The following is a 12,283-nucleotide window of genomic DNA, read 5'->3' as shown; positions in this document are numbered from 1 at the left end:
TTTTTTATGAGCATTTCAGGGTGAGGGGCTTGAGTCTGGTCCCTGCTCTATCTCATAGCAAGCAATATAGAAAATTTCTTAATGGGCTCTTTTGGTGTAATAGTATCCATTAGTTTTTTAAGAATCACTTGGGGGGCACCTGTTGGCTCAGTGAGTTGAGCATCCAACTCTTGGTTTTGGCTCAGTCATAATCTCAGGGTGGTGAGATCAAGCCCTGCCCTGGGGATCCACACTCAGCGTAGAACCTACTTGAGGATTCTTTCTCTCCCTCTGCCTCTCCCACCTCTCATGGGTGTACTTGTGCTTTCTCTCTCTCTCTCTCTCTCTCTCTCTCTCTCAAATAAATAATATATCTTTAAAAAAATCACTTGGAAGTTGTGGCAGATACTTTGGACTGGTACTTCAACCTTCATTCTGCATTTCTATTGGAAGACTACAGAATGCTCAAAAGTATTTCTAAACTCCTTTGAAGCTAGTTTTCTGTAAGAAAATTAGATTCCCTCCAAAAACCTTACATAGTATTTGGAAAGAGGAAGTAAGACAGCTTCCTTTTGCTGTTTCAGCCATCATGCAGGACCATGAATATTGGGGTTTAGGTCAGTTTTTGTGCCTAGACTCAGTATTCCAATGCTTATTTGCCAATTTTATGCATATCTTGAGGCAGATTTGACAGCGGTGGTGGTAGCTATAGCAACTTTCTGATCTCTGAATTACAGCTATGCTCAACTAATCAGTCTAGTTTGGGGATCATCTTTATTTTTTCTACAAAGGGCTAGACAGTAAATATTTTAGGCTTTTCAGACCACAAATGGTCTCTATTTATTATTTTTTGTTTGTTTTTCACTAACCATGAAGAGAAACTGAGAAATTGGACCTCATCAACATTTAAAACATCTCTTCATCAAAAGATACAAGTAAGATAGTTGATATTCAAGTTCCAGACTGAAAAAGAGATATTTATAATACACATAGTTAAAAAATGACTATGTAGAATTTTTAAGAACACCTACAGATCAATAAGTAAAAGACAAACAACCCAATTAAATATTTAACAATTAGAAAAAAAAGACTTGAACGGGCCCTTCACAAGAAAGAATATCCAATGGCTTCTTGATTTATGTGTAACAAAGGTGGGTTTTGTTTTGTTTTGTTGTTTTTTTTTAATTTTTTTAAATTTTTACTGATTTATGATAGTCACAGAGAGAGAGAGAGAGAGAGAGAGACAGAGACAGAGAGGCAGAGGGAGAAGCAGGCTCCATGCACCGGGAGCCCGATGTGGGATTCAATCCCGGGTCTCGAGGATCGCGCCCTGGGCCAAAGGCAGGCGCCAAACCGCTGCGCCACCCAGGGATCCCTGTTTGTTTTTTTTTTTTAAGTTAACTGGATCCCAGAGGCTGTTGCTATGTTTACAACTCTTGAAAGTCTGCAGTTATGGTAAATCTTAAATAACAATTTATTGCTCTAATTATAATAGTTAAATTGACTCCTCTGTTTTCTGAAATGTAAAAGTACTTGTTCTAGGTTTTTTGTTTCTTTAATGATTCAGAAGAAACCTTTGGAATTTCCTCCATCCTTCTCATAAAGGTATAAAAACCTCTAACATGGTTGAATATTTATTAAACATAGTTTAATAATCTATTTCTCATTTAAATTAACACAACTGCCCATCAGAGAATTAGATAAATATGTATACGTAATGATGAAATATCATATAAGAGTAAACATGAATGACTTAAAGTTACGTAGATAAATATCACAATGTTGAGTGAAAAAGCAAGTTTTACAAAATATATACAATATACAGTTATGAAAAATATTTATGGAACCATTCATATGTAGACAAAATTTTAAATGTGCATAGGAATGAAATCCTTCAGGATAAGGATTACTTTTCAGGAGGTGAGAGAAGGAAAGGTAGTGTTTGAAGCAGAAAGGTAGTGTTTGAAATCAAAGAGTATGGTGAGCACATGATTCATTTATTATTTTCTTTGTGAAATGCTACATATTTAATTTTAGAATATATATACTAACAATATATATAGAACCAATTTACTTTTTTTAGTCAAACTGGCAAAAACTGGTCAGGGAAGCATTTAATGACAGAGACTAATTCAATAATAATTGTTCACATACCAAATACCCATGTTTTGATATTACTTTCAGAAATAGTACACAATTTAAAAAGATGTTTGAATACGTGTATCCAGGAAAAGAAAGCAAGCCAAAATTCTATTTAACGTAGACCTCCTCCTGAAAATCAAGGAAATTCATAGACACAAGGCAAGATTTCTGAGGGAATTTATAGCTGTGGTATTCTTTAATTAAATGACAGGTTTGGAAGTGTTTCTAATTTATCTTATTAGTAATAGGATAAAGAGGAGTATTTCATCTTCTATATATTAAATAGGAAAATAGCATATATATTATATAACACCTATCACATTATGGGGACTTATTTAAACTACAATCAACATTTTACATCTCTATCTAGACCTCTGTCAACTTTGATGGTTGAAAAAAATTGCGATTATTTGTGTGTGTGTATGTATATGTGTGTATCATATTTATGCATATATGTCCATATGTATGTATGTGTATGTATATATATAGCATGTTGATATGTACATACATATATCCATATAATATTGTCTTACTTTGTGGTTGAGTGTAATAAAACACATGCCTGCCTATCGAGCATTTATTGTGCATAGAGGAGAGTTAAAATTTTTTTCTCTTACTCTCTCAGCTTATTAGAAACCAATATATGGATTTGCTGAATTCTAGGAAAGGTAGATCCACAAATCTAATTCAAAGCACTCTTCTCAGAAAGGGAGACAGAACATGAGAGACCCGTAACTTTGGGAAACGAACTAGGGGTGGTGGAGGGGGAGGTGGGCTGGGGGTGGGGGTGGCTGGGTGACGGGCACTGAGGTGGGCACTTGACGAGATGAGCACTGGGTGTTATTCTATATGTTGGCAAATTGAACACCAATAAAAAATAAATTTATAAAAAACAAAAACAAAACAAAACAAAAAACCAAAGCACTCTTCTCCATTACTGCTTCTTGCCCCAAAGACAACTTGGTGGGATCAAACCCATTTGGGCCACCCTGGGATTAGACTTTTCATGTCTATACATAAACTTTTATGTATTAATTGAATTGTATGCTGAAATACTTCTGTCTTTATTTACAAACAAAATAAAGAGAAAATACATAAACTCACAGATTAGAACATTTCTCCAAATCTAGGAGTATGGAAAGCACATAACAGTTCCATTTAAATGCCACATTGCTATTAATAAATTGAATTCTAAAAAAATAGAGAAAAAAATTGGCAAAATACTTTAAATGAGTTCACTGGATCTGATCCACTGGCAAAAAGTTTCAGAGCCACTGAAGCATTTAAAGTACTTCACCAGTATGTAATTATCCTAAGACAATACTTGATCTTTATAATCTGTAGTTATTGAGGGGTCTAGCTTGCCATTTATTTTCCCCCTCAATTGTAGAATAAATGTTCACATAAAAAATTTAATTTCTCATTGTTTTTAATAATAAAGTATGGTAATACACTAATTTCACATGAAGCATTTGTTTTATTTTAACTTCCTTTTATGTGAATTTTAGAAACTGAGTTATAAATTAATTAGAATCCTTCTATTAATAAATCCTACTAAGAAAAAAATGGGAATCCAACTAGAAATTTGGCTTGGTTTTCTCACTCAAACTCATGTTGTATATTCATATTCATTTTAATTTTTAGGAAATTTAACTTAACAACTTAATTCCATCATTAATATTTTATTAAGTGCCGTATCACAAGAATCCTTTCCTTATCCTATCCTAAGGAAATTAATCTAATTCCACAGCAAATTAAATCATGCCATTTAACAAGAGAAAAAGACTATATGGATTATTCCTTTGAATTTCAACACTCTTTACAGTGAGAGCCAGATTTTAACTAAATTTTAATAAACTTGATAAATAAGACATACTTCAAATATTAGAGTAACTTAAAAATACATGATCTATCAAATGGCAGAAATATCTTGCCCTAAAAAACCACTTGAAAAGAGAGCTGGTCCAATCCAGCTACTAGTTGTTGGCTATAATATAAATTGTATATTTATTTATTTATTTTTACATTTTCAAACTCGTTGATTATCTCACATCTCCATTTATTTATTCATTTGTTTGTTTATTTATTTATGTTAGATTTATTTATTTATTTATTCATGAAAGACACAGAGAGAGACAGAGACATAGGCAGAGGGAGAAGCAGGCTCCTCGCAGGGAGCCCAATGCAGGACTTGACCCCCGGATCACGACTGAGCCAGACAGCCATTCAATCACTGAGCCACCCAGGTGCCCCTCCATTTTTTAAAATTAAACAATTCATAAAATTTAATTGAGATATAATTTACATATAACATTTTATAAATTAAAGGTATACACTTTTTATTTGATACATTTATATATTCCAATATGTTTACCACTGTAGCATTAGTTACCACCTCTATAGCATCATGTAATTATCATTTCTTTTTTTTTTCTCTAGTTTTCTTTTTTTTTTTAATTTATTTTTTATTGGTGTTCAATTTACTAACATACAGAATAACCCCCAGTGCCCGTCACCCATTCACTCCCACTCCCCGCCCTCCTCCCCTTCTACCACCCCTAGTTCGTTTCCCAGAGTTAGCAGTCTTTACGTTCTGTCTCCCTTTCTGATATTTCCCACACATTTCTTCTCCCTTCTCTTATATTCCCTTTGACTATTATTTATATTCCCCAAATGAATGAGAACATATAATGTTTGTCCTTCTCCAACTGACTTACTTCACTCAGCATAATACCCTCCAGTTCCATCCACGTTGAAGCAAATGGTGGGTATTTGTCATTTCTAATAGCTGAGTAATATTCCATTGTATACATAAACCACATCTTCTTTATCCATTCATCTTTCGATGGACACCGAGGCTCCTTCCACAGTTTGGCTATCGTGGCCATTGCTGCTATAAACATCGGGGTGCAGGTGTCCCGGCGTTTCATTGCATTTGTATCTTTGGGGTAAATCCCCAACAGTGCAATTGCTGGGTCGTAGGGCAGGTATATTTTTAACTGTTTGAGGAACCTCCACACAGTTTTCCAGAGTGGCTGCACCAGTTCACATTCCCACCAACAGTGTATGAGGGTTCCCTTTTCTCCGCATCCTCTCCAACATTTGTTGTTTCCTGCCTTGTTAATTTTCCCCATTCTCACTGGTGTGAGGTGGGATCTCATTGTGGTTTTGATTTGTATTTCCCTGATGGCAAGTGATGCAGAGCATTTTCTCATGTGCATGTTGGCCATGTCTATGTCTTCCTCTGTGAGATTTCTGTTCATGTCTTTTGCCCATTTCATGATTGGATTGTTTGTTTCTTTGGTGTTGAGTTTAAGAAGTTCTTTATAGGGATCCCTGGGTGGCGCAGCGGTTTGGCGCCTGCCTTTGGCCCAGGGCGCGATCCTGGAGACCTGGGATTGAATCCCACATTGGGCTTCCGGTGCATGGAGCCTGCTTCTCCCTCTGCCTATGTCTCTGCCTCTCTCTCTTTCTCTCTCTGTGACTATCATAAATAAATAAAAATTTAAAAAAAAATTTTTTTTTTAAAAAGTTCTTTATAGATCTTGGAAACTAGCCCTTTATCTGATATGTCATTTGCAAATATCTTCTCCCATTCTGTAGGTTGTCTTTGAGTTTTGTTGACTGTATCCTTTGCTGTGCAAAAGCTTCTTATCTTGATGAAGTCCCAATAGTTCGTTTTTGCTTTTGTTTCTTTTGCCGTCGTGGATGTATCTTGCAAGAAGTTACTATGGCCGAGTTCAAAAAGGGTGTTGCCTGTGTTCTTCTCTAGGATTTTGATGGAATCTTGTCTCACATTTAGATCTTTCATCCATTTTGAGTTTATCTTTGTGTATGGTGAAAGAGAGTGGTCTAGTTTCATTCTTCTGCATGTGGATGTCCAATTTTCCCAGCACCATTTATTGAAGAGACTGTCTTTCTTCCAATGGATAGTCTTTCCTCCTTTATCGAATATTAGTTGCCCATAAAGTTCAGGGTCCATTTCTGGATTCTCTATTCTGTTCCACTGATCTATGTGTCTGTTTTTGTGCCAGTACCACACTGTCTTGATGACCACAGCTTTGTAGTACAACCTGAAATCTGGCATTGTGATGCCCCCAGATATGGTTTTCTTTTTTAAAATTCCCCTGGCTATTCGGGGTCTTTTCTGATTCCACACAAATCTTAAAATAATTTGTTCTAACTCTCTGAAGAAAGTCCTTGGTATTTTGATAGGGATTGCATTAAACGTGTATATTGCCCTGGGTAACATTGACATTTTCACTATATTAATTCTGCCAATCCATGAGCATGGAATATTTTTCCATCTCTTTGTGTCTTCCTCAATTTCTTTCAGAAGTGTTCTATAGTTTTGAGGGTATAGATCCTTTACATCTTTGGTTAGGTTTATTCCTAGGTATCTTATGCTTTTGGGTGCAATTGGAAATGGGATTGACTCCTTAATTTCTCTTTCTTCAGTCTCATTGTTAGTGTATAGAAATGCCACTGACTTCTGGGCATTGATTTTGTATCCTGCCACGCTACCGAATTGCTGTATGAGTTCTAGCAATCTTGGGGTGGAGACTTTTGGGTTTTCTATGTAGAGTATCATGTCATCGGCGAAGAGGGAGAGTTTGACTTCTTCTTTGCCAATTTGAATGCCTTTAATGTCTTTTTGTTGTCTGATTGCTGAGGCTAGGACTTCCAGTACTATGTTGAACAGCAGTGGTGAGAGTGGACATCCCTGTCTTGTTCCTGATCTTAGGGGAAAGGCTCCCAGTGCTTCCCCATTGAGAATGATATTTGCTGTGGGCTTTTCATAGATGGCTTTTAAGATGTCGAGGAATGTTCCCTCTATCCCTACATATCATTTCTTTTTTGTGGTGAGTACAAGTAAGATCTAGTCTCTTAGCAACTTTGAAGTTTATAATACAATATTGTTGACTATAATCTCTATGCTGTGCATTAAGTCTTCAGGATAAATTATATAATTTATATTTATATCTCATTAAATCACAATTTTAGAGCCAACACAGTTTTTTAAATGTAGCTATATATACACAATCTTAAATATCTTCGGTCTATTCTCTCTTAAGGTAGATTGAAAAGATAGAGGCAAACTTGCAACAACATGGATGGATCTAGAGGGTATTATGCTAAGTAAAATATCAGACAGAGAAAGACAAATATCATCTGATTTTTCATATGTGGAATCTAAAATACCAATAAATAAGCAAATAAAAAGCAAAAGCAGACCCATAAAAACAGAGAATAAATTGATGGCTGCCAGAGAGGAGATGGTGGGAGGATGGGCACAAATGAGTGAAGGGGAGTAGAAGATACATGGGAATAAAAGATACAGCATAGGGAATATAGTCAATAATATTGTAGTAGCATTGTATGAGGACAGATGGTAGCTACATTTGTGGTAAGCATAATGTGACAGTGTATGTCAACTATACTTCAATAAAAAATAAATTAATTTTTTAAAAATAGAGGCAAATGGGCAGCCCCGGTGGCTCAGCGGTTGAGCATCTGCCTTCGGCTCAGGGCGTGATCCTGGAGACCCGGGATCAAGTCCCGCGTTGGGCTCCCTGCATGAAGCCTGCTTCTCCCTCTGCCTGTGTCTCTGCCTCTCTCTCTGTCTCTCTCTCTCTGTCTCTGTCTCTGTCTCTCTCTCTCTCTCTCTCTCTGTCGTGAATAAATAAAATCTTTGAAAAAATAAATAAATAAAAAATAAAAATAGAGGCAAACTACAAAACAACCTTCTAAGGGCAAATAAGAATACTATTTATCCTTCATATAAGTTTAAGATTTCAAAGAAGAGGTCTAGTCAGCCTTTCTTTATTCTTAAAGAGTGGAATTTAAAAGCACAGTATAAAAGATATATATATATATATCTATATATATATATATACTCATTAGTATAAAAAATTTGAAGCTCTTATTGTAATACAGATTTAAATTTCTCTGATTTACTTTGTTCACATTGGTGATTTTCTTATAATTTTTAGCAATGTTAAGAAGTAAATTTAAAATGTCTATCCACAAATAAGAGTGCCCAAGAAGCAAGCAATAAGCCACCAGCATTCCGTTAACAACACCGGTAGGAGAGTGAGGTATTCTGAGCCATGAAATTGTTTAAGACAAAACTATTTTGTTTTGTTTAGTTTAGAGACAGAAAAGGGGTTCAAAAACCACTGTTTCCCTTTTAATTATAATTTTAAATGCATACGTTTTCTTTTAATGCTTTCAAATGGACTTAAAATATGCATACAAAACAATGTTAGGTTTTTAAAATAGAAAACAAAAAATGCTGAAAAATTCCAAAATACTCCAATTTTTCTAACGTAAAAATATATTGTTAATAATATAATTAGGTAATATTAGGTAATATAAAATAAAAATATAAATTAGGTAATATAAATTTAATCTATTTAAATGCAAATTTCTGGTAGGTATTCATTAAATTTTAGAGAAGCTTAAATAGACTTTATGAGTATTAAAGGTTTTAATTCATAAAGAACTTAATAAGCTATAATTCTGGCTTATAAAAAATTAAAATTCAGCATAATTCTGATTTGTATGTTTATCTTTTTGGAGGATGGATATAGCATCTTTTCATGCAATCCTCTAGCAAGCTAAGAAAAAAGGCAAGACATTTCTATGCTTATAAATAAATGTACATAAAATGGAAGTTCACGATTTCATTTCTATGCTATTTCCAAGAGTGGTTTTATTGATTCGTAAACCATACAATTTATGCATACTGAAGGAAGCAACTTTAAGAAATTTGGAGTCATGCCTCTGAAAAACCTCATCACTCCACTGCTTTTATAAATTTGACGAAAGACGCTGATCATATTTAGCTGTGGGCCTCCCATTATGCCTAGAAAATGAAAGGGAAGGAAAAAGCCTAATTAATTTGGTATTTACTATTTTTCAAACACTAAGGTAAAACACATGTTAAGAGAGAAAAATATATATAATTACATAAATTCTTTCACAAGCAGTTTCAAAGGAACATCTGTGGTTCATCATAATTATATAATCAGGGAACCTAATGGAACTATTTGATGCTTATGTCTTTTTAATTTTCTTTCCTTGAGGAAGAAATTCTGTCCATTGGTGGTGAAATTTACTTATAATTATTGTGGACATAATTTTTAAAAGTAGCTAGACATATAAAGGTACTTTTATTCAACATCTTATATATTAAGAACAACTCAAATGCTGAAAAAAACTCAAATATGTTTTTCATTCACTATTTCTTTTCTCAGGGAGTGGCTCCACCATTCATGTAGGTGTGGAAACTGGAAAATTGAAAGGCCATCTATAATGTTTCCCTCCGCTTACATATCCAAACCATTACCCATCAGTTTTACTCTCTAAATAGCTCTCAAACCTATGCATTTACCTAGAAGTGCACTGCCATGCCTCCGTTCTCCAATCTACCATTATCTCTTGCTTTGCCTTATTTACCATAATCACCTCTTTCATTTTTTTCTCCATACTTTAACCAAAGAGAACTTTTAATAAAGCAACTCTGATTATGTTACTCTCTTACTTCAGTAATTCCCCCACTATACTTAAATACAGTATGGTCTAGCCTCTGTTTCCTGCTCCCACCTCACTTGTACCACTTTCTTGTTTTCTGCACTCCAGCCATAGTGGCCACTTTTCAGTTAGTTTCTCAAATGTCCCCAAACTTCCTCCCTCTTAAAGCTAGTTGCACATGCTTTTCCCTTTGCCTGGAAGTCACTCCCCAACCTTTGGCTTTTAACCCCATCTCAGCCTTTAGTTCTCAGTCCAAGCAATACTTTCCCAAGATAGTCTTCCAGAACTGCCTCAGCACTCCCGCCCCTTGGTAGTATTTAGAGAACTCCACTTTTCCTTTGCAGCTCTCATCACAGTTTATGTACTTTGTGTCAATATTTAATTAATAACTGTCTACCCTGCTAGACCATCAATTCCATGAGCAATGTGTTTTTGCTTACTCATATTCCACATGCCTGGCATATTGCATAGTACCTGGCAACATTCTCAAATTCTTTAGCTAGCACTTTTCTCCTTAATCATTATTCTATGTTCCCAAAATTGACATAACTAAGTAAAAAGCAGTAAAGAACTGAAAATTTTGTCTGCTGCTATTTGCTTTAATCTAAACATTTCCTCCCTCCATACTTCCCCACCCAAAATAAAATAATTCCTTTGAAATCTAGATTAAATTATTTTGAAATTTTAGAAAATATTTACTCACCATGGAATTTCTTGGAGAATGTTCTATTACTACATTCATATTTTGGCCTTTTATTTTTTAGTAGATGCTAATAACACTGCTATCAATTTCTATAATTTTGTAAAAGAATATGGAACATACTTATTTTTTCTCTAATGTTGAACCTACAGCCCCCATTGGTTTATTCCATCTTTCATATTGTGAAAACTATAAACTACAGAAAGAATAATACAATGAACATTTGTATACTCACCACCTAGTTTCAAATTTTGACATTTTGCTGTACTTATTTTTGTCTCTCTCTATGTATATATAAATGTGTGTGAATGTATGCACTCTGAAAGTAGTTACAAACACCATGAAACTTGCAACCCTAAAAACTTCAACATATTCTAAACACAAAGACATTAATCTACATAACCCAAGTCATAATTATGCCTGAGAAAATTTTAAAAATTCTCTATCTCACCAAGTACCTCCTTATTAAAATTTTCCTAATTTTCCCAAAAATGTCACTTAGAGTGGGGTTTGTTTTTTTCCAAACTAAAATCTAAACAAAATTCACTCATTGCATTGGCTATAGTTCTTCACTTTCCTAATCAAGACTAGTACCAGTCATTCCCCCACAACCACCACTTTTTCTATAACAATGGCTTTTGAATAGCCCAGGCCAGTTGTCTTATAGAATATACTATATTCTAGATTTTTCTGATTCATTCTTAATAGCATCATTTAATGTATCCCTTGATCCCCTGTATTTCTTTTAAGTCCAAAAGTATTTCCATATGTGAGTAAAACTTTTTGGGCAAGAGTACTTCATAGTAGATGCTATGCACTTCATATTACATTACATCATGAGGCACATTATGTGAGAGGTTTTTTTATTTTACTGTTGCCAATACTGGTTGCCAAGCTGGTTGACTGGTTACAATGATGACCACCCTTTCTCTCCATTGTAAAGGCATGTTTTCCTCTTTGCAATTAGCAATAACTCTGATAGATGATACTGTGGCATCATGTAAATATACTATTCCCCAAATCCCTTTAACTTAATAACTTCTACATTAGCTGAGGATCCTAGGACTCAGATACTGATTTTGAAACATCACTACCCTAGGCAGTAAAAGGAAATACAGTTGGTTACAGATTTGAGAGCAGGTACAAGTGACCATGGGACATTATTTTTTAAAAAAGAAAAGAAACAGAAGAGCTCAGAAACAAATACGGAGATGTCAAAAGAACAAAAGAGGATTTTCAATTCTAGTTATAACAGAGTAGTTTGTCAGACTCACCCTACAAATAAAATTAGCTATTAAAATAAGAATAAAATACATGAAATCATTGTTTGAGAGTAATCAATGGAAACAAGACTAGGATCCCTGAGAGAAGAAAAGTGTAGAGATAAGCACTACATTTCACTCTGGTTTTGTTTGATTTTTTTTTTTTTTAACTTTAGGCCATTTGACAATTTTCAGCATGAAAGAATCGGGTCCAACCAGAAAATAGGAGTGTTACTGAACTGAAGACAAAAGTTGGAATTCAAGGATGCCAATGTGCCAGATACTTGAGCAAAATCTGAAATAGAGGTAATACTAATGAAATGAGTCCAAAAGACTCTCTGCAGTTTTCCATTGAGGTATTGCCAACTCTAACGCTGCACCAAATGAGATATCACAAAAACCAGCAGAAAAGAGCAGGTGGAAGGCTAAAGATTTAGGGATAGACTTTAGTGGATCATAAAGGTGAACTTCAGACCCAACAAGGTGAGGTGAGACACCTTGGTAACCACTCTAGACTTTCAGATAAAACCCACAAAAGGTTACGTCTAGCAGCGAGGGCCATACTCTACGAGTAAGTACCTTGGGGAATGGCCAGAGCTAAAATAAATCATCCCTAACATATCTAAAACCAACCTTCAATAGATTTAAGTTGGTCTGCCTATAC

The 12,283-nt window shown here is 34.8% G+C and overlaps 1 protein-coding gene across 6 annotated transcripts in view; it reads right to left on the bottom strand.

The window, feature by feature from the left end:
* Window positions 1–8,805: 8,805 nt before the first annotated feature.
* The window catches only part of LOC112640743 (calcium-binding mitochondrial carrier protein SCaMC-1-like), a 45,267-nt gene continuing 41,789 nt past the window's right edge, over window positions 8,806–12,283 (bottom strand). For all 6 annotated transcript variants that reach the window (XM_049111606.1, XM_025417436.3, XM_025417438.3 and 3 more), the window contains one exon: window positions 8,806–8,989. Coding sequence is in view for 5 of the 6 variants with exons in the window: in XM_025417436.3 (XP_025273221.3) it covers window positions 8,814–8,989 (176 nt within the window). In the remaining variant the exon portion in view is untranslated. The remainder of the gene's footprint in view (window positions 8,990–12,283) is intronic.

This window comes from Canis lupus, chromosome 6 (genome assembly GCF_003254725.2).
Source record: "Canis lupus dingo isolate Sandy chromosome 6, ASM325472v2, whole genome shotgun sequence".
Taxonomy (NCBI): Eukaryota; Metazoa; Chordata; class Mammalia; order Carnivora; family Canidae; genus Canis; species Canis lupus.
Note: the sequence above shows the minus strand (reverse complement) of the source record. Positions and strands in the feature narration are given on the sequence as shown.